The sequence below is a fragment of the Beta vulgaris genome, chromosome 6 (assembly GCF_026745355.1).
Source record: "Beta vulgaris subsp. vulgaris cultivar EL10 chromosome 6, EL10.2, whole genome shotgun sequence".
In the NCBI taxonomy this organism is placed as follows: Eukaryota; Viridiplantae; Streptophyta; class Magnoliopsida; order Caryophyllales; family Amaranthaceae; genus Beta; species Beta vulgaris.
In genome coordinates this window covers 65,171,494-65,194,646 of record NC_079207.1, presented here as the reverse complement: position 1 = coordinate 65,194,646, position 23,153 = coordinate 65,171,494, and the positions used below count along the sequence as shown (strand labels likewise).

Below are 23,153 nucleotides of genomic sequence, written 5' to 3'. Positions count from 1 at the left end.
AATTCAATGAGCTCGTTTTATCCTTTTGGTGTGTTACTCAGTTTTACTCAAATGTTACAATTATGCACTAGTTTCTTTCTAAATTTCTTTGTATTTTAATCGTACAAAGGTACTATGAGGTAACTTGCTTTACAAAAGAGACTATTTCGTGTTAGCTAAATTAGTGTCTCATAAGTTTAATGGAACACTTTTGCAACTTTATAAGGAGGTCATTTTTCTACTATTCTTATCTTTCGTTTAACTAATTAAATTTTGCCCAAAAGAGAAAATAGTTGAGACTACGATACTTTTATTTAGGTATATGTATCCCTAAATTTTAATGAACAAGCAATAGCTTGACATTAATAACCATGACTGATATGTTATTTAGTCACATAATTAAGAACTAATGATATGTTAAAAATATATATTTATTAATTATCATTAGCTCTTAAACTTGCATATTTTAAAATAATTAATGTTTGGTTAACCTTACTAATATTATAGAAGTAGAACTCTAAAGATACCAACCATCTAGGGGTAGTTGAGCATTTTTCTCCTGAAAAAAAAAGAATCAAATGTAGGAGATTACAGTTAGAGGCTATCCCTTGGCAATAATGTATAATTCTCTAAGATAATGTAAAATTTGAAAGTTTGTTAAGATTATCGTTGAAACTGTTATTTGAACTGAAGAAAAGCCTCTTATCCATCCATTCAGAATGATTATATGGCCTTTTATGTCTATAGGAGCTTTGGATTCCTTTTTTTTTTTTTGATCGTTTTATTATTAATCTTCATGATGAAGCAGATACATCCATATTTAACAAAATATCATAACCTACTTGAGACATTAGTTACTTCCATACAACAACATTTGAGAAGCGAGAAATGCCATTGGACCAGAGGATATTTCCAGCTTCCTTTTCACAAACTTGCTGACATGAGAAGCTGACATTGAGGCCTTTCTTATGCGTTGCTCTTATGAAATTCAACAAGAACTGCAAGTGAGCAGGTCCTAGCATGGGAGCTGTACACCAGTGAATCGCCTCCTTTGAACTCGACAAAATGCAGATGGGTTTGTTATTTACAAGACTGGAATTGAGAGAAATTTGAACTGCCCTGTGGATAGCTATAGTAGCCGCCGCATGAGAGCTCATAGGTGGGTATGGGCATGAGAATAGGCATAGTGTTTTCTTTTGCTCATTCATAAGAACACCTCCAATAACACCACCTTGAGAACCACCATGGATATCTGCACTTAAGATCCAAGTTAAGCTGGCCCGAGAACAGGACTGAGTTGCCCGATGATGAGAAGTGGGGCTTTTTATGGATGAACCTCCCCACTTGAGACAATGTGGATTGCGTAGCACCTCTTCAATCAGGTAAGGGCAAGGTTTCTTCCATGCTTTCATCCACCAACATAGCCTAACCAAAATCAAATTCTTTATTTCCGCCGCCGAGCTAGTCGTGTTGTTGAAGATGCGAGCATTGCGCTCTTTCCACAACGACCATATGATGACTAGGAAGGAAGCTATCCATACATTCTTGAAAGATTTGTTTGCACCTGGAAATATCCATTGCTCAAAAGCTAACACAAGGGTGGAGGGCCATACCCATGAGATATTCCATATTGACCACCACCATTTCCAAATCTCAGTTGCCAAAGGACAAAAGAGGAATAAATGGGTTACATCCTCGGGCCATGAATCACAAAGAGGGCAATTGACATCATCTGGGGATATGATACCAATGCGAGAGAGCTTCTTTTTAGTATTTATCCTTTCTAAAAGTGCTAACCAAGCAAAGACTTCAATTCTAAAGGGAACAAGTCCCTTCCATAACTTGGGGACAACTTTTTCCAACTCCAGTTCAGCTGATTGTGTTAGCTCCAAGTAGAAGGATTTAACTGTAAACTTTCCAGAATTGCTAGGCCCCCATATCCGAACATCCTCCCTTTCTATGTTTATTTTAACCATTTTGATGAGAGGAAGAAGATTATCCCACTCTCCTTGATCCCTGGATCTAAATTCCCGAATCCATGGGATTTGCCATTGCCATTCCTTGTTGAGAAGGTGCCCCATTGAAGATACCACAGCAAGGGGCTGCGCCGCTATCGAAAAGAGTCTGGGGAATTGTGTCTTCAATGCTGAATTATTTATCCAGATGTCATGCCAGAATAGGGTGCACTCGCCATTGTTGACCTTCATCCTTGAGCCAAATTTCATCAATTCTTTCGATCCTTCAATGCTTGATCAGGTGGTTGCAAATCAACTTCCATGGACCTCCTGCCTTCATATGACTTAGATCTCCCATACACAATTCCGGAGGGTATCTGTACTTAGCTTCAATAACCTGCCGCCATAATGCCCTAGGTTCCTGAAAGTATCTCCAGATCCATTTAAACAGGAGTCCCAAGTTTCGGATGAGTAGGTTGCTAATATTAAGACCCCCGAATTTTTTGGGTAGTTGGGCTAAGGTCCATCTAATGAGGGGTAAGGATTTTTTGTCAACTCCCCCACTCCAAAGGAAGTTTCTTTGGATTTGAGTAATTTTTTCAATCACTCCTTGAGGCATGGGAAAAAGGGACATATAGTATATTGGGAGATTCGAGAGGGAAGATTTAATTAACGTGAGTCTTCCTCCCAAGGATAGCAAGTTGCCTTTCCATAGAGCCATCTTCTTATTCATTTTTTCAATCAAAGGCTCCCAAAAAGATAGTTTAGAACTACTTCCACCCACCGGTAACCCGAGGTATGTGATTGGAAAAGATCCCACCCTGCAACATAGCTTCTCCGCAGCCCTTTGAATCCATTCTTGTTGCACATTGATACCCAGCAATTCAGTTTTATGAAAGTTGATTTTCAATCCGGATGCCAGTTGGAATAGAATCAGAGTCTTCTTGATGTTGTCTAGTGCTTCCATGTTCTGAGATGCAAAGAGAATCGTGTCATCTGCAAATTGTAAATGTGTTAGTATCGGGCCTTTTTTTGAGATTTCTATTCCAGACCAAAGGTTCATTGCTTCTGCTTTTTTTATCATGAGATTCATAACTTCTACCACCAATACAAAAAGAAAAGGGGAGAGAGGGTCTCCTTGGCGGAGCCCTCTTTGGAGTTTGAATGGTTGAGAGGGGGAGCCATTGAGAAGAACACTTGCCGCCGCTGATGAGACACACGAAGATATCCACATTTTCCATCTAGGTGGAAAACCCATTTGACTCAAAGTCCAGTCCAAGAAAGACCATGAAACCGAATCAAAAGCCTTGTGAAAGTCAATCTTAATCATGACCGCAGCCATCTTCTTCCTTTTGCAAGACTCAAATAGTTCACTGGCTATAAGAATGCTATCTAGTATCTGGCGACCCTCAATGAAAGAGGATTGGTGAGGACCCACAAGATCGTTCATCACTTTCTTTAGTCTTCCTGCCAGAATTTTTGAGATTATCTTGTAAACACAACCAACCATGCTAATTGGTCTATAATCATTGAAACCCATCGGTGATTCGACTTTCGCTATCAAGGCTATGAAAGCCACATTACTTCCCCTAGGAAGCTTTCCGGTATTCCAAAATTCTCGGATTATGGAATAAAAATCATGTTTTATGAGATTCCATGATGATTTGATGAAGTTAAAGTTGAACCCATCGGGACCCGGGGATTTCGAGGGGTTACACGAGGCCACTGCCTCATCAATTTCGTCTGTTGAGAAGGGGGTAATAAGGTTGGAAGCTTGTGTATCTGATAGTTTGTTGAAGTTCAGGTTTGAGAAGGTTGGTCTCTCCATGCTTTCTTCTGAGAATAGGTTTTTGAAGTATTTCACGGCTTCATCTTTTATGGTATTCGGATCTTCAATCTTTTTATCATGTATTATCAAGGATGATATATTATTCCTGCTTCTCCTAACCGACGCACAGATGTGGAAAAATCTTGTGTTTCTGTCCCCTAATTTGAGCCATTGAATCCTTGAATTTTGGGCCCAATAAATTTCCTTCCTCTTTAACCACTCCCAAAGTTCCAGTTGGGCCTTGGCCCTTGTTTGGATCTCATCGGGTTCAAGATCCCTAATGTTAGCTACATTGTCCCACCTCTGGATCTCATTCTCTTTAAGTGTGATATTGGTATCTATATTTCCAAAGTTCTCCGAATTCCATTCTTTCAGCTCATCTTTCACGTGTTTAAGTTTTTCCATAAGAGAGGATTCTTTCGATTTTTTCCACGCTTTCTCAATAGTGTCCATACATCCACTGTGAGAGAGCCATGCGTCTTGAAATTTAAATGGCCTGGGACCCCAGTCCATACATGAGGATTGGAGCAGAAGGGGGCAATGATCCGATATGCTCCGTTTTAGGATAGTAACAGCAAGTGATGGGAATTCATCAATCCATTCGGCCTGGACAAAAACTCTATCCAATTTGCTCCGCGAGTTGCCTCTGAACCATGTAAACCATCCTTCCGTCGAGGTCACTTCGATGAGTCGAAGGTTATTTATGAAGTCTCTAAATTTAGCAGAGCTATATTCATCAATTTGTTGACTTCCTCTCTCATTTGGAGTTAAGACCTCGTTAAAATCTCCCGCTATTAAACATGGCAACGAGGTGTTCGAGCAGAATTCAAACAATGAGTTCCATGTTTCTGACCTCAATTCTTCATCGCAAGAATTATAGATGTTTATTAGTAAACAGTTGAAGCCTGAGGATAATATGCATCCACCCACTGCTATCCAGTTTCTTTCACATCGATTGAAGGCCATGCTGAAATTAGATTTCCTCCACAGGGATATTAGTCCTCCTGAACTGCCAATAGAAGGGCTGGCGCAGAAATCTAAGTCGCACTTGGCCCATATAGCCTTAATCAGTGTACTTGAGATTGTTTCTAGTTTAGTTTCTTGAATAAAAACAAACCAGGGATCATGAGAAAACAACGATTTTTTAAGCACATTTTTCTTGATTTTGGCCCCCAGGCCACGTATGTTCCAAGAAAAGAGTATCATTATACTGTTCAATGAGAAAGAAAAGTCCCTTCACTGATTGGATTGCCAATCCTCTTTCTGCCTTGCCAAGATGTCCATTATCTTTCCATGAAGTTCAGACAAAGGGCCCTTAAAGTTCATTCCTAATTTGAGTCCCAGTTCAATAATTTCAGTTGCAGTTGCTTCGTTTTGGTTGGCTAATTGGGTATGAGATGGGTGAGATAATTGTGGTGATTTTTGGGATGATAATGAGGCTTGCCTCCTCATTTTCTTTTTTTTGAGTTTTCTCATCTTTCGCTGATCTCGGTATTCCTTCAAAGGTGAAGGAATGAAATCTTCGAACCCAGGGGGGATGGATGGGTTTGAAGTTGATGTAGATGAGGAGAGAGAGTTTGAGGCCAAGGTGTTTTGAGGAGGTTTTGATAGGGGATCAAAGGTGTTTGAAGTGGGTACTGTAGGATTAACATATTGAAAGTTAAAACTGGGCTTGGAGTCTGGGAGATGTTTGATTGTTTTTTGGGCTGGGCGAATCTATAGGTGATTTGTGTTTGGTGGGATTAGGTGATTTGGTTGAGTCAATAGGGCCAGCCGACGGGTTGTGATATGGAAAGGAATTATTCGTCTCTTGGTTCGTTTTAGTAAGCCCATCAGTAGGGCCCAATACAGCGCCATTAGCACCTGATAGGTCCTGGAAAGGGGGAGTTGAAAGGTTTAGCTTTTCCAAGGACTGGAAGTTCAGGCTAGACTGAGAGTTCTGGAAGTTTCTTAGGTTGTTCAGGCTCAAAGGTGATCTTGTTGGGGAATTAAATATCAATTGAGTTTTTGGGTTATTTGGGTATTTGGGAGGCTTTTGAGTTTTCGAAGTTGGGCTGACTGTCCTGGTTTTATTGGGTGAAATCATGAGTTCATAATTGTTGTTTCCTGTATCCGTTCCCAATGCAATTGGACTTACCTCCAAAGCGCCACGTGGAGTATTTTCTCCTTTCCCCAGAGATGATTCATCTTCCTTCCTTTCCACATTCCTTATTCCCAGCTGTGATTTCCCGGGCGACTCTTCGTTAACCGCCGTCATCCATATCGGATTGTCGTCCTTTTTTTCATCAGCTGGAGTAGCATGGTTCACCGGAATTCCGTTATTCTCAGAGACGAAGATTTTGAAGTTTTTCCCTTCAACACTGAATAGTATAGGATTGTTTATGTGAAAGAGACAGTCCGTGATTATCAATACACGAGCATAGTCCATCCTGGAGTAGTCCACAGATTGAACCTTCCCGTAGATACTCCCAATTTCGAAGAAATTATCATAACCCCATGCTGATAATGGTACTCCATATATGGAGATCCATGTCTCCCGCCAGATTGCTGCATTCGAATCCGACACCTCTCTAATCTCCATAAACCATCTTTGGAGCCATTGACAATCCACCATGGCTCTTTTGTCTTCAATGTTGTCAAAGGATAATAGGTGCAGCAGCCCCCCTAATGGTCTAATTTTAACATTGTAGACTCCTTCCGCTAGAATGTGATCCAGTATAACTGAGGATGAGGATGGGGAGTTTGCCACAGCAATTACACTTCTTTGAAGGAGTTCCTCAATTTCTGGGTTTTTTTTCCCTTTAATCCATAAGTACTGATCGCCTTCAATTTCCCCAATCTCCATTTTTTCTCGGACTCTGTCAGTTGCTTCACCTAGCACTTTCGAACTCATAATTCTTTGTTTGCTCATTTCTCGAATTAGGGTGCATGGAATAGGTTCAAGTATTTGGTTTGGAATGATAGTATCGTCCTGATGTTGAGAGTGAGGTTCAGGTGGTTTTGGAGGTTTTGGAGGTGGTTGTAAAGGGTTGTCATTTGAATGGTTATTTGGTCTGGAGGTCGGTTTCTGGAATGAAACAAAATTTTGTTTCTTTTTGTATGCCTTAGCTGCGTCACTGTAGGATCTATGATCTCTAAAAGCTGGGTTTTTTGGTGTTGGTATGTGTTTTGGAGGGTCTGATCTGTGTTGGTTTTGGGAGGTTGGGCGATTCACCTGGTTAATGTCCGGTTTGTCGTATTTGGCTGGATTTACCTTTATTCTGTAATGGCCAAGTCTTCTTCCATTTTCCTGGCCAATTGCATTCAGAAGAGCTTGAGTGGAGAAGAACTTGATAAAGGCATATCTATGGTTGCGATTACTTCGGATTCTATGTGGTAGGGATAATTCAGCAATGTCTCCATAACGGCTAAAAATGTCGAACAGAAGTTGGGGATGGGTTTCTGGTGGAAGGAAATCAATGAAGATGGTTTTAGATGCTATAGTTGGGGTTGGTTTGGGTCGCGAATTCTTTCTGCTCACTGTAGTCCATTCACCTTCGTGTTTCTCATTCCAATGGCGGTCCTTCCTTCTCTCTGGCTCCCACTCTCTCCCATTCTCCCTCTTTCTCTCTCTAAACATTCTCTCAATATAAGAGGTGATAATTTATTCACTTGTAGGAGCTTTGGATTCCTTATTCGAGTAATAATTTTGGATTGTATACTTGTATATTGGAGTACTCTTAAAATCAGAATTTAATATTAAAAATCATAAAGAATGATGTAGCTAGTAAAGTATGTCAATTTCATTACGAACAATGTCGTAATTATGGTGTTATGAATAATATATATATACACTTCATGTCTCCAAATATTGTAAAATTTATAATACACGTTCGATATGATGATTCAATATAAACCACAATGTTATAGCAATAGTTCTGAAAACTTAGTGCTCGTTTGGCATTATTGTTTAGTTTTAAAATTTTGATTTTATAAATAAAAGTCATATGATATAAGTTGTATAACAAATTTAAAATTAATCATACTTATACCAAATATGTCAATTTGAAAAACTGAAAACTATTTTCTAGTTTTTATATTTTTTTGTTTTTAATTTTCAAAAAAACCTAAAAACCGGAAACTTAAAACCATAAGTAATGAGCCCTTTACATAAAAGTATTCATCTCTCCCCAATAATTTTAACCTATCAAAATATCAACTTGTTAGGGTGCATCACCTATTCACTTCATTATAAGTTAGCTTGAGAAGGGAATAACCGCCATACAAGAGGAACATGGGTAGTAAAAAAAACTATAATTGCGAAGCATATGGAGAGAAATGTGGGTAATTCGGAAGGTTTATCCTCTTTCTGTTAGGAGCATTGTTCAGCTGAGAAGATAACTGCAAAATAGAAGGAAACGTGGCATGTGGGTATGATCTAGTAATTAGTATGATGTTCTTTTTGGTGCATAGTATGATGTTCACTAAACTCAACCTTTCAATATTTTTCAACTTTCAAGTTTAGCTTTTTGTTTCGTGGTCCAATATTTTACGATTTCATCAGGGTTTTCATGAGATGAACTAAAGTCTAACCAATGTATTTGGATTTTTATGAGATGAACTAAAGTCTAACCAATGTATTTAGGTATGTTCGATATTATTGTAATTTTCTTTTTTTGATTTTTTGATTTTTAAAGTCATATGATATATGTTTAATAATGAATAAAAATTAATCAAATTTATGAGGAATATGATGATTTTGAAAACTGACAAGTAAAAAGTAAAAACTACTTATTATGATTTTGGTTTTTATTTTTTGAAAAAACTGAAAATAAAAAACGATAACGTACGAACGGACCCTTTAGCTTGTTCGCATAACATTTTACATAATTTTTTAAAATGAAATTCACAAGTTTATCAACTCATTAGGTTATCTGTCAAACTATTTTTTTAAGTGCATTAAAATAGGCAAGATTAGAGCTCAGGTCATTTCTATTCTATAGGTAAACTCCGAGTTAACTATCTAGTAAGGACCTAAAGTATGAGAGTTTTTTCCAATAAGGACCTCAACAATTTTTTTGATCTACTAAGGACCTCATATCTACTATGGTTACATTTTCCATCCAATATTATTAACTTTGTTTTCTTTTTGTTTTAAAAAATTGAAATGGCTCCACCAACTCAATTATTCTTTATCTCTTTCCATATTCCTCTTAATTTGACTTTAACTTTTTTTTCCATAAAACTATGAGTATTTTTATCAGATTGGTACTTTAAGATACATTATTTAATCACATGAACATATTTTAAAAAATTATCACATGTGTGTATTTTCAAAGATTTTCTTTAATCATATGAGTATTTCTTAAAATTTGGACTACTTATAAGTATTTAATAAATCTTCATTGACCATATAAGCCCTTTAGCTAATATTATATATTCACCTCTATTTACATCTTATATATTATTAGAGGAATTGTCTCAGAATAACTCTAAAGAATCAATAATTATATCTCTCTCAATTCTTTACCCTTTGGTAATTACTGCGAGAAGTTATATTTTAAAATACTCATTTGGTAATTACTAATCAGACCCTACACAACCGTCCAACCCTTTGTCTCTCTCTCAAAATATATCATGTTTGTGTAGGTCGTAGCTCTCATCCACCATCTTTACAAATCCAAAATTTATCCTAAAAGTTAAAATTCTTTTCCTCTTTAGCCTAATTTTTTCCATTGATAGTGCAAATTTTAAAATGTATCCTCTTGCAATGTGGGCATTTTTAAAAAATGGTGATACTGGTATAAAAAAATTTATCTTTTTTTTTTTTAAAAGATATAAGTAAAGTTTAGGGAACTCTTCTTTCAAGAGTATACCCTAAACTATCTAAAGTAACTAAATAATTGAAAAACATATCGGACTGAACATCAACTAATTGAGATGGATTTTGGAGATGGTGCCCAATCTTTGAGAGGTAATCCGCAACCCGGTTGGCTTCTCGGCCCGATAGACGTGAACAATTGTAACCTTCCGGAATAAAGACAAAAGTTGAATGTATCTTAAAGTACTAATTTGACAAAAATACTCATAGTTTTATGAAAAAAGAGTTAACGTCAAATTAGGAGGAAGATGGAGAGCGATAAAGAATAATTGAGTTGGTGGGGTCTTTTTAATTTTTTAAACAAAACATAAACAAAGTTAATAAAATTGGATGGAAATGTAACCTATTGGATGGAAAATGTAACCATGGTTAATTTGAGGTCCTTAGTAGATCAAAAAAATTGTTGAGGTCCTTTTAGAAAAAATTCTCATAGTTTAGGTCCTTATTAGGTAGTTAACTCGGTAAACTCCTAACCTTTTACCATCCATCCTTAATTACCTAAATATCCCCAACTGCCAACATATATTACCAAACCAATTCACATCTCTATTATCTATATATGACAACTACCTACTTTAATTAAACAAAAAGAATTAAGATCACCATATCTCTATCTTTGTTATATATGAAGAGTTTTATGTTGCTTTCGCACGCATCACGTGCATATAAAACTAGTGGGTATTTTTAGCACAAGACTTAACTAACTAAGCTTGACATCGTCAACTCATTTATAAAACCTGTGGGTAGATTGTCATTCTATCTCACACAATAACATACCCTTAATATCAAAGACTTTTGGGTCCAATGGTATGACTTCCTATCTCCTACATGGGAGACCAAAGTTTAAATCTTGGTGGAACCAAATTTCAATATTGTTGGGGAGAGGAGGGTTGGGTCTTGTATTCTTGTTGGGCCTCTGAGTGAGTGACACTATGCGAGGCTTCTTAGAGAAAATTCATCTTAACACAGGTTTCCAAAAAGACACCGAAAAAAAAAACAAAAAAAAATACCCTTAATTAAAATATCAATATTAACATTCTACATTAATCCATTATAGATTATATTAGTATTTAAAGAAACAAAACGGTGCTTATAATAGCAATAGAAGAAGAGAGAAAGAGATCAACAAATCATGAGAGAAATGGAAGGAGGTGGTGGTGGTAGTAGAGGGATAATATCACATCCTCACTCTTTAGAAGAGTTGCAACAATCTCAACAACAACAACAACAAAATGGTCAACAACCTCAATCTCAGCAACAATATCGTGAATCTCAAAACGATGATTTCTTAGAACAAATGCTTTCCAACATTCCTAACTGTTCATGGCCTCCTACACCACATGACCTTCCTTCTCCTACTTCAAACCCTAATAATTCGAACCCGAACTCAAATATTGCTCTTAAACCCGGTGATTCTCCTCCGGATGATCCGGAATCTGCTGCTGCCGCTGCTGCTGCTGCCGTTGCATTTCACTATCCTTTCGACGAAGCTTCGCTTGTGTCGAAGCTTCGTCACCAACAGATGAATGAAGTGACGGCTAAGTCATTATTGCTGCAACACCAGCAACAATTTCTTCTTTCTAGGAGAACTCCCGGAGATTCTTCTCCCGGGATGTTACCATTGCCTTTGAGCCTTGGTAATACGGATGGTGTTGATCATTCGCCATTCAAATCTCAGGTTCGGAATACTTTCTGAAACACTTCTCTCAAAAAGCTCTTATATAATAATAAAAAAAATAGAAGCGTTTCATTTATTTTAGAACTGCCGTGAAATTTATTGAAAGAATGTTTGCTTGCTTCATTAATTAGCCTTTTTAGTACTCATGCGTGTGATTTTTATAGGGAGTAGCAGAAGCTTCAGTTCAAGCATTGTACAATGGATTTGCTGGATCGCTTCATGCTAATGCGAATCCTCCTAATCAGCAACCATTTCACCCACCTCCTCCTCCTCCTCAGGTCTTGTTTGTAATTAATATGTTCCGTTCATTCTGAAATAAATGAAACACTTCGCTATTTTGTTATTCAATGTTTTTTTTTTTTACTTTAATGATTGGTTTAATCTGATGATTATAAGTGTGGTGATTATAGGGAGGGAGCTTGGGCGGCGGAGGACAGAACAATGGCGTGGTTCAAGCACCACCAGCGAGCGCGTCGACAGGCGGTAGTAGTGGTGCTGGTGCTCCTCAAAGACAGAGGGTTAGGGCTCGCAGAGGCCAGGCTACTGACCCCCATAGCATCGCCGAAAGAGTACCACTTTTCTTTAATTACTTAGTTTTATTTCTCAAAGCTTTTTGTTTTGGTTGCATTTCTTATTATACATTCAAGTCAAAGATACACTGCCTAGACGATGAAATATGATACTAATGAATTTATACCTTAGTTTGTTAACAAAGTCATTGGTAATGACTAATGACCATGGTAAATCTTGTTATTTCCAAATGCATGTTAATTTACCCGCTACAGATAGACAATATTAATAATTAGTAGAGTCCAGCTTCGTAATGATGTTAACTAGAGTATTTATTAATTTGTCTATATCTACCTATATTACCAGTAATGTCGGTTTATGAAAAATCAAACATATTTTGCTTGATGATGTTCTATTCCTCATTGGTATCGGTAACTTTACAGAAGTACATATTATAATTACCATCATTTATCATCGACCACTAAATATATTGTTATTTGTTAGTGCTGTTCTTTTGTTTCGGACTTTCGGTAACATTGAATTAAAAGGGTATCATTAATTGAAACGCAGCTACGGCGAGAGAGGATTGCAGAGAGGATGAAAGCTTTACAAGAATTGGTTCCAAACGCTAACAAGGTAATTACCACCTCTAAATCACCTATTACCAAAGTTGTTTGTTTGTTAATCTTCATTTTAATAATTTCGAACTCATTTTTAGCGTTACTATAATAAATATAACTAGTATTTTTTACACACGATACGTGCACAACATCGCGGTAATATGTACATGTAATAGAGATAATGTACGTTATTAAGAAAATGTATCCAAGCATAAACCTACTAGCTACGATCTAAATAATATGATATAATAGTAGTAAGTAAAGTATGTTATGGGAAAAAGGAAACAAATTGTTTAAGAAATTAGTATGTTTAGTTGAAAGTTCCACTGATAGTGAAAAGACTTAATTACCCATGAATCATGTTAGTACTGACAAGACGTGAGTTAGTCCATGGGAAAAGATCATACATTGTAGATCATTGGAAGAGGTATATTCTTTCCTGGGAAAGGGCAAGAGCAATGTTTATTACCAACTCCTAAGCACGACGTGAGTTATGCTTGTTTTAATTTTCTTATAAAAATCTTATATTATGTTATGTGCTTAGTTATGGAGGACAAGAGGATGCACTAATCCTGCATGACCCATGAGTTCTTCTGACTATTATCATTCTTAAGTAGTATTCTTATACTATTATTACTAGTATCACTTTCATATTTGCTTAAATATATACCACTAATAGGGATGTACAATGGGAGTGTTGGGAGTTTGAAGGTTGTACTGTCTCTCCTATGACTTTGTTCATCAACTCGATTTTTTTTATTACTTATTTTAGATTTTATAAGTTTTTTTAAAAAAGAAATTTCATTAATTGAAGGTCAAATGACATGTACAATAGATTTTATAAGTTTAGATATGCTAAGTTGATGCAAATAAATTTAAAATATAAAAAATAGATCAGATTAGTTAAAGTTATAGCTAATAAGAGCTATTATTCGAGATTAATTTACAAAAAAAAGAGGTTCTAATTAGTTAAGATACATTTTGTATGAGTTAAGACGATTAAATCTTGAGAATAGATAAGTGAACACTACGTCAATATTTTTTGGTTGATTACTATGATGTACATAGTATTCGATTTTGAAGTTATATATATACTCCCTCCGTTTCCTAAAGATCTTCTCACTTACTGTTCCTACAGATACCAAGGAAAATAAAGTTGTGTGGGGCATGGTGTGAGTAAAGTAGGAGAGAGAAAGGGGTTAAGATAAATAAACAAATAAAAAGGGGTTAAAGTAGGAGAGAGAAAGGGAGTAAAATTGAATTAATAATGTAATAGTGGACCATATGATAGTGACAAGAGGGTAAATAGGGAAATTTGTTTTGCCAAATAAGGAATAAAGCAAAAGTGGGAAGATCTTTTGGAAACACCCTTAAACGGAAAGTGGGAAGATCTTTAGGAAACGGAGGGAGTATCACTTAAACCTTTAGAAAGCTAGTTAAAATCCATACAAAAATTAACATCACTTATCATTAAAGTTGTGTTTTTTTAATCTAAACTTTGCTAGTTAAATTTTTATGTTTATCACATCTAATTAACATTTAAACTTATATCCTAAAACTGTCAAAAAAAAAAAACTTATATTCTAAAAGGTGAATAAAACACGTTTGACCCTAATTATTAGATGATAAAAACTTTAAATTGGCTACATTTTAGCTTATATATACCCCTGTTTCTTCATAATCTATATAATTTTCTTTAATGCTCGCCAACGCAAATGTTTGACCATTAATATGTTCGATTACGAACAACTGAAAGATACAAAAAGTTTATACTTAAAAAATAGATGAGACAGAATCAAACAAAATTTCCTATGACTATATTTCTCTTTATGTACAAATTACAAAAGATGTTCAAAGTGAAGCTGGTAACAAGCGTTAAAGTACAAAGTGTGTAGATTAAAAAGAAGATATGAAACTCTTTAACATTACAAAAACGTTTCTCATGAACTCGTGTCACAAATCACAATGATCAAGCTAACTATAATTTAGCCATTCAGCTTTGCCGCTCAATGTAAATGTACATTGCCTTTAGGTATGTGAATATCATCTAGCTTAGTCGGTAAAATCTGGTAGAGATACCAACACTTGAAATCAAATTTCATTTACATCACTACGATTAGCCGTTCATTTACTACAGGAAAAACATTACCTCTAGGTATAAGAGATGAGACATCCATGATCATGCGACATCTTAAATATAACGGTCCCTATTGACAAGCGTAGTATGCGGCGGCCGGCGGGGGGTTGTTCCACTTTATCTGGGATTTAGTATTTATTTGTTGTTGTTGTTGTTGAGAAATACTTGATGTTGTAAAACAATCAAGTGATATTATTCTTATTATTGGTTACAATACTAAATTGAATTATGGGATTTTTATGGTGTGGCAGACAGACAAGGCATCTATGCTTGATGAGATCATCGACTATGTCAAATTTCTCCAACTCCAAGTCAAGGTCCTCTCTCTCTCCCTCTCACTTTCTGTCATCATCTTGCAAACTGGCTTCTTTTGGTCAACTGTTTTTTTTTCTTTACCGCTTTTTATTGTTAAAAAAGACCATTTAGCTTGATGAAGTACTCTTTGTCATCCCAAAAATCAAAATGTTTTGGATGAATCGGGTTTATAATAATTTATTATGCCAGCTAAACTAACTACTGTACAAGAAAACCGACTATATCATATAAAAATTGGCTATATCAAGATATTGATTATATCATATAAAAACAGACTATATAAACAAAAACAGGCTATATATTATATTATATTATATGGTTTGTGATGTAGAATAAGTGACTGTGAACTCGGTCTACTCAAATTGTAATGAAATTTTCATTTATATGGATAATTGATTTTTTCTACTTATTATATTCTCGGAAACACATATTGTCTAAGAAAAATTACATTTCTTTTTAGTAATTTAATTATTTTATGTGAAGTCAAACTCCTAAAAATTTGCATGGAAATTATTCGTGCTTTCTACATATACATTTGTCCTTTCTATTACTTTTTTTTTCTTGTTTAGCGTGAAATATTCTGGAGCATTGTTAAAAAAAAAAAAATTCCTTAATTTTCGCAACAGAAAATAAGAAACTTTGTACCGATTAAAGTTGTTGTTAAGTTAAGAAAAAAGCTACTTTATCCCTTTAGAAACTTTTTTGCTCTACTACGAGGATTTTTCCATCGGCCTTTGATGAGTGGACTAATCTCTTGTCAGAGTTTGCATTAAAATCTTAAGGGCAGCCTCCCTTCCAGATGAGATTTTTTCATACCAAGACTTAAACCCGAGATCTTGATTATTAAGGAGCGAGAAACCCTTAACCACTCACGCCAACCCCAATTGGTCCCTTTTGGACTAAAGAATTTTGTTTATGTGATTTTGTTGGAATGAAATCAGGTACTAAGCATGAGCAGATTGGGAGGTGCAGCTGCTGTAGCTCCATTGGTTGCTGACATGACCTCCGAGGTACTATTACATTTTTCAGCTTTTCTACTGTTCTCGCACCCCCCCACCATTTTTCTGCCATTTCTTTTACTACAAAGTAATGAAAAGAAGGGAATATTTATTTTGGTGTGTGGACTATTTCCAAACTTTGGGAGCTTTACTATCTTAGTAATTTTATTCTAATCATATTCTACAAGTCCAATGAAAGTACTAATAATGGTTTTGGAGAAAGATTATTGTTTGCTTCTTGTCCAAATCATAGTGCTTTGCTTGGTTTATTACTAAATAAGTCTATCTACCTAAATGTTTGTTCACGAAACAAAAATAAGAGCATGTTTTCGTTCAACATTTTTGAGATATAAGACATGGAACAAAACTTCTCTTTAATCCATTATCATTATTTGGTTGTAATAGAATCTCCTAATTTGTTACCTTTCTTTTTCCCTCCATTTGTTGACTAGTAATGTTTACCATTTCCTTTCTATTACAAAACTCGAACCAAACACTTTATAAAAATAATTAATCTTTTTTTTTACCATTTCACTAATATATATAATTCCATTAGCTTCCTTTCCGTTCCATAACTTGCACCAAATATGTTCTAATATATTGACATTCTATCTCACTAATAGAAAGATATGATAGAGTTAATTAGGAAGTATTTGTTATGTGAAGAACGCTGAAAAAATTAATAGGAGAAAGATTTTGTTTAAATCTCAAGTATTACGATTCTTGGTCTAATATTTACGAATCAGGAACTTAAGAGTAGGGAAAAGATAACGAGATTGCTACTCTCTATTGTCTAAGCCTCTAAAATAATAGTCGTGCTAAATGACTAAAGATTACTCCTTGGCTAAAAAAAAAAAAAAAACTTTTAAAGTGGGTAGCTATTCTAATAAAGAAAGGAATTTTCAAATTTGATTATATGATTGGTGTTTTTCAGATTATATGTAGATAACTTTTTGTGATTTTTATTTAAAGTTGCAAGTACTCTTCTTCATCTTTAAAAAGTGTGGTGGTACTAGAAAACGACAAGGGAAAAGTGGCACGCGTGGCCGGCTTTTGCAGATTCCCTAATCCTTTGATCTGTTTAGATGATTATTGTCAAATGTTTTGTTAGTTAGTACTAGCAAAAGGTCTAATTTATTTTCAAAGAATATAGTTAGTATTTCCTCCGTCTCATAATATAACGCTTGTTTTTTTACACGGTCTCCAAAATATAACTTGACCATTAATATCTTCAATTCCGTATTAATAAAAAAATATAAAAAGTTGATATTATGAAACTACACATTGAGACGAATCTAACAAGATCCCATATAAATACGTTTCTTTTATATATAAGATGAGAAAATTCGGTCAAAAATTTTAAAGTTTGACCCATCAAAAATGAAGTAAGCACTATATTATGGGACGGATGGAGTATTATGAAAATGAATAAAATTAATATCCATAATAAATATTCTTTGGCTTTGAATAGGGTGGCGGAGTAGGCCGGAGCGGGAACGGCACCCAAACGGCGTCAGCGAACGACAGCATGACGGTAACGGAGCATCAAGTGGCAAAGTTAATGGAGGAAGACATGGGTTCGGCCATGCAATATTTACAAGGGAAGGGTTTATGTCTTATGCCTATTTCCTTAGCCACGGCTATATCCACCGCCACGTCACTAACGCGCACATCTCTACCTCCAACTCGGCCCCATGTTAACGGCAACAACCACCTCCTCCTCCCGTCTATTCCGTCTAACGGCGACGGAGAGAATAATGGCAATAAGGCTAACAACACTACTGACTCTACCGTTAAAGATCCTTGCAACACTTGATCTTCGCGTTATTTCCTAACCCATCAACTTACGTTTTTTTTTTTTTGTAACCAACTCTTCTTTATCTTACTGTTACATTTTGTTATAATTTAGTTGTTACATTATTAGTTTGTTCGATTAATTATATTATCATATAGTTCATTAATAATACGAAAAAAAAAGCTACTCCTTTGAATTTATATCGTACGTAGATACGAGTATGTGATTCTGTACACATAGGCTATGTTTAGTTGATCTGAAATTTTCTGATCTAAACTTATCTGATCTGATCTGAACTTATTTTTTCTGATCTGATCTGATCTGAACAGATCTGATAACAAGATCTTATCTTTTAGATTTTTCTCAATATATAAGAAAAAATATAGTCATGTGGGGTCTTGTTTGATTCGTTTCAATGAGTACTTTATTAATATTCAATTATTATAATTTTTACTAATATGTAATGAAAGATATAGTGATTCTTAAATATAAGCATGATCTGAACTGTTCTGATCTGAACTTATTTTTTCTGATCTGATCTGATTAGATCTGAAATAAGCAAAAATAAGGTGAACTGAACATAGCCATAGTATCTGCGTGGACTTTGGCTGAGGATAATCCTAGCATCAACACCACCCGACAAAGGCCAAGATTCCCTATGAAACTTGCACTTAGAAAATTCTTTTTTTTTCAATGTTCAATTATAATACTGAAAAGTGCAAAATTATCTTCTGCAATATTTCAATAAAAGATTTGAATGTCACGTCTTCTTGTGCTCTTAGTCTTTTTGTATACATTAATACTTATAGTACATGACCTCTATTGTCAAGAGAATCATGTAGGAGCCCAATGGTTAGAGTTCCTATTGGGCTTTCAACCTTATGATCGGGAGTTCAGATATTTATTTCTAATCCTTTGTATGGGAATGGATTAAGGCTATGTTTGATTCACCTGAAATTTTCTGATCTGAACTTATCTGATCTGATCTGATCTGATCTGAACTTATTTTTTCTGATCTGATCTGATCTGAACTTATTTTTTTTCTGATCTGATCTGATCTGATCTGATTCTGATCTGATCTGATCTGATCTCTCGATCTGATCTGATCTGACTGAACTGATCTGATTTACAAGATCTTATCTTATATAAATATATTATTACTATTATATTATTACTTTGTAAATCATTATTATGCAATACATTATAAGATCTTCTTTATAGTATTACTATTATTATCATTTTATTTCTATTACAACTTTTACACAACTTATTTATTAATAATTATTATTATTATTATCATTATTATAAGACACAATAATAATTATAATCATAATTATTATTATTACTAAAAATAATTATATAACTCAAGTCATTATTTTATAAGAGCACTTATACAATGTTTTCACACTTTCCCTTAAAAAAAAGTTTCACACTTGAGAAGTCGGCAAACTAACTCTTTTTTTTCCATATAAAATAGAATAAGATATACAAACAACTATGACTTGAGCAAAAAATAAATAAATATCGTGCAACTTCAAATAGCTAGAGAGATTTGGAATTCGGTAGGAAGAGGTATACCGAATCTAAATTTATAATTTGTATCTCACACTTAGCTTATTTTGAAATGTAATCCGAACTTAGTAGTTTCGTTGTCATGAATTTGAGATATCATATTTTATATATTTCTTATTTTTGCTCAATCTTATGTTCTTAACACGTGGCTTTTAATTTTCTATTATTTAATAACAACAAAATAACTTAATATAATAATAACAATGACATTTATAATGGTAACAACAAGATTAATAATAATTACCAATATTAATAATTAATAACAACAACAACAATAATAATTCTTTTGAACAAATGTACTAGTAAATAATAATACCCCTTTGTATTTTTTTATCTTTCTCACTTAGAATCTTGACACTATTCACAATTAGAGATAATCTTTTAGATTTTTCTCAATATATAAGAAAAAATATAGTCATGTGGGGTCTTGTTTGATTCGTCTCAATGAGTACTTTATTAATATTAATTATTTATAATTTTTATTAATATGTAGTGAAAGATATTTAATAATAATGAGTTTTTAAATATAAGCATGATATGATCTGAACTGATCTGATCTGGTCTGATCTGATCTGATCTGATTTGATCTGATCTGAACTTATTTTTTCTGATCTGATCTGATCTGAACTTATTTTTTCTGATCTGATCTGATCTGAACTTATTTTTTCTGATCTGATCTGATCTGATCTGATCTGATCTGATTAAATCTGAAATAAGCAAAAATAAGGTGAACTGAACATAGCCTAAGAGTCAAATGTTTGGGCAATTTCTCACGGGTGGATGAATCATCCTTAGTTTTCATTTTTTAGAAGTTTTCTTATGAGTTGGGATCCCCTTCTTACCCCCCAACTCATGAGGATTGAGCCTGTTTAGACCAATAAATTACCGAATGTTATTAAAAAAAGACTTCCATTGCAGACGAAGTAAGAGTTTAAAAACATGTTACTTCCTTTGTTTTCTTTCTGTCTTTTCCACTAAGGTCACTTATTTTTGGTACTTATTTGATTGAGCATAGTTAATAAAAGATAAGAGTGATGGAACTGAATATAGTGATTCATGTGGGAGTAGAGTGATAAAATTCCTCACTGTCTTTTTTAGTATGAGGTAATCTTTTAAAGAGGAAAGAAGAGAAGAGAGAGAGAGAAATAGAAAAGAAATGAGGCATGCACGTGAGTTTAACAAAAAAAAAGGGGGGGGGGGAGGGAACTAAAAGAATATATTAAAATAATGGAGATTTTCACTAGTTCCGGTGGAATCTCCGTGCTCCGGTGCCATTTATGCTATAGCAATAATTTGAAATTAAGAGAGCTTTGCTACCAACTTTTAACTCTAATTATTGTGACCTAGAACCTTTAACTCAAAGATTACGACTTAACACTTTCATAGATGCTAGATGGTAGAAGAGTATAAGTGGTACCAGAATCAATGATCATCTCTAGCCTAACCGGAACTTGGACTGAATTATCCTGATCCCCAACACTAATGGCCAGAGGATAGGCCAGACATCATATATCGAGTTTTTAAGATGAAACTAGACCAGTTGGTGAAATTCTCAGAGTGGATACTAAGCGTTGGAGATGGAAATGCTGGCGGTCCTAATGATGGTGAAGCCGTCATCGAGATTGCCAAAGATATCCTTATAGATCCCGAGATTCCACTTACACTGTTACACAAACCTATATATTGAATATCGTTCATTAAGTGTAAGTAGTTTTCTGTTGAAAATGAAATTTTCCACTCCATGTTTTTGTCACCAAATAACTTCATATTCGACCAAATTCTATGATCTACTTTTTTCCCATTGTGTTACTCGTTTGTTTTGCTTTAGGATCTTAGTATAAGAAATTGAATGTTGAGTTAGAGAACAATTTATAATAATTAAGAGAAAAGAACGAGCCTGCATAAGGCAAGTAGGGTGTTGCTAAACGCAACCTCACTTTACTAATGCAGCCTTAAAAAAACCCCAAAAAACCCTTATTATCATATTCTTTCTAAAAACCCTTTCTCTCTCTAAAAATATTCTCACCTCCTCTCTAACTATTAGATATTAAAAACTTCATTGAAGATCTCTACAAATTTTAATTTCATATTCAATGGACCATAACTTTGACCCAATTGAGTTTCAATCTGATGTAAGTTGTAAAAAAATTTCGTAATTATGATTGAAGTCGTGAACTTTTTTTTCGCAATTACGATTGAAGTTGTGAATTTTTCCGCAAATTCATAATGCATGATTAGTCTGTTTCGTGTAGACTACACGAAACAGATGATTCCGTTTCGTGCAGACTACACGAAACAGATGATCCCGTTTCGTGTAGACTACACGAAACCGATGATCCCGTTTCGTGCAGACTACACGAAACAGATGATTCCATTTCGTGCAGACTACACGAAATAGATTATTTCGCCAATTTCCGCAAAACGCTTCAATTTCCGCCAACCAGCCAGAATTTTTCAAAAAAAAAAAACCGAAGAACTAACCGATTTGCGCCAAAGTCGTGAAATTTGGTTAAAAATCAAGACCCAGTTCGCATTACACGAAGCCAATAACACAATCACTCATGCAAATCGCCCCAAAAGATGGAGAATTGGATACAAATTATTCTTGAATCAGCCCCAATTTGTTCAAGATCTGAAGAGGACGAAGAGGGAAGATGGAGAGAGAGGAGTAGTTAGAGAGAGAAATGGGGAAATCGCCCCATATGATGGAGAATTGGGTACAACTTGGTGATTACAACGTTTTATCAGAAATAGATTCAAGAGGACGAAGAAGGAAGAAGGAGAGAGAGGGGGGAGTGGAGAGAGGATCGGAGCAGTTAGAGAGAGAAATGGGTTTTAAGGTTAAGGGTATTTTAGGTATTTTGTAGGATTGTAGTAGTAAAATGGGGTTGTATTTAGCAACCATGGGCAAGTAATTCAAAGCATTTGATCGTATGCATTAGGCAATTTATGCTTGCCCTTTGAGGTGCTTGAAGAATGTTAAATTGATCTTTTAACTTTGCAAGCAGCCTTTTAATATAAGGTTGTACACTTTGAGAGGAGTCCTCTAAAGTACTCCTAAATTTGAGATGTCATATTACTCACATAATTCATCAAGGTCATATTTGAATCATGAATCATTTGGTTTATGTTATACTCATATTGGGTAATGATCGAATTTATTGTCCATTATTTTATAGTTTATCCTTGCCCCAACCGTACTAGCACCTATAAAAGCATGTCCATTCATGGTAGAATTGGTCATGAAATTGGGTTATCCATCAAAGTAAAAAAAAAAGACATTGTTTTCCAAGTTTCATCCATGAATTTTTTCATGTTTTTAATTGGGTCATAAAATGACTCAATCCATGTTTGGGCATCCTATGACTCAAACCATGGATTGAGTCATGTAAAAGGAGATGGAGAGGCCCACGAAAAAGTGGGGAAAATTTGGCTGGAAAACAATGAAAACGGTTAGTTTGTTGGGGACATAATTGTAAGAGCCAATGAAGAAGCGCCACACGTGCGTAGGAGTAGTTGGACGCGTCAACACTAGGCAGCGTACCGACCACAAATATTTCGAGATGTGGCTGCTGAATCAAAAAGGTTATCTTTTGTTATTCAGATTTTGTAATCTGAATAACTTCAAAAATACATATTAAAAAAAAATCATCAACAGTTCTATTTTATTGAGATTTATAAATAGACATTCATTTTGCTATATTTTGACACAGTTCCTAAATTAATTATTTTTTGGGTTATGAGGGGTGCATTTGTCAAAATGAGTCATAAAACATGACCAACTTTTGTAAGATGAGAGATAAAGTTGATGAGAAAGAGAGATAACATGTTTTTTTACGACATGAGTGGGCATGCTCTAAGGTATACTCATCTCTTCTAAAGTTTATATGATCTTCGACAAGCACA

The 23,153-nt window shown here is 34.8% G+C and overlaps 1 protein-coding gene across 1 annotated transcript; it reads left to right on the top strand.

Annotated features, from left to right (window-relative positions):
• The first annotated feature begins 10,707 nt into the window (after positions 1-10,707).
• LOC104897489 (bHLH transcription factor RHL1) lies at positions 10,708-17,875 on the top strand. The gene is made up of 7 exons (XM_010684372.4): positions 10,708-11,300; positions 11,465-11,578; positions 11,711-11,869; positions 12,381-12,446; positions 14,819-14,884; positions 15,824-15,892; positions 17,352-17,875. The coding sequence occupies exons 1-7, from the start codon at positions 10,755-10,757 to the stop codon at positions 17,694-17,696; spliced, it is 1,365 nt and encodes a 454-aa protein (XP_010682674.2). The 5' UTR covers positions 10,708-10,754; the 3' UTR covers positions 17,697-17,875.
• Positions 17,876-23,153: the final 5,278 nt, after the last annotated feature.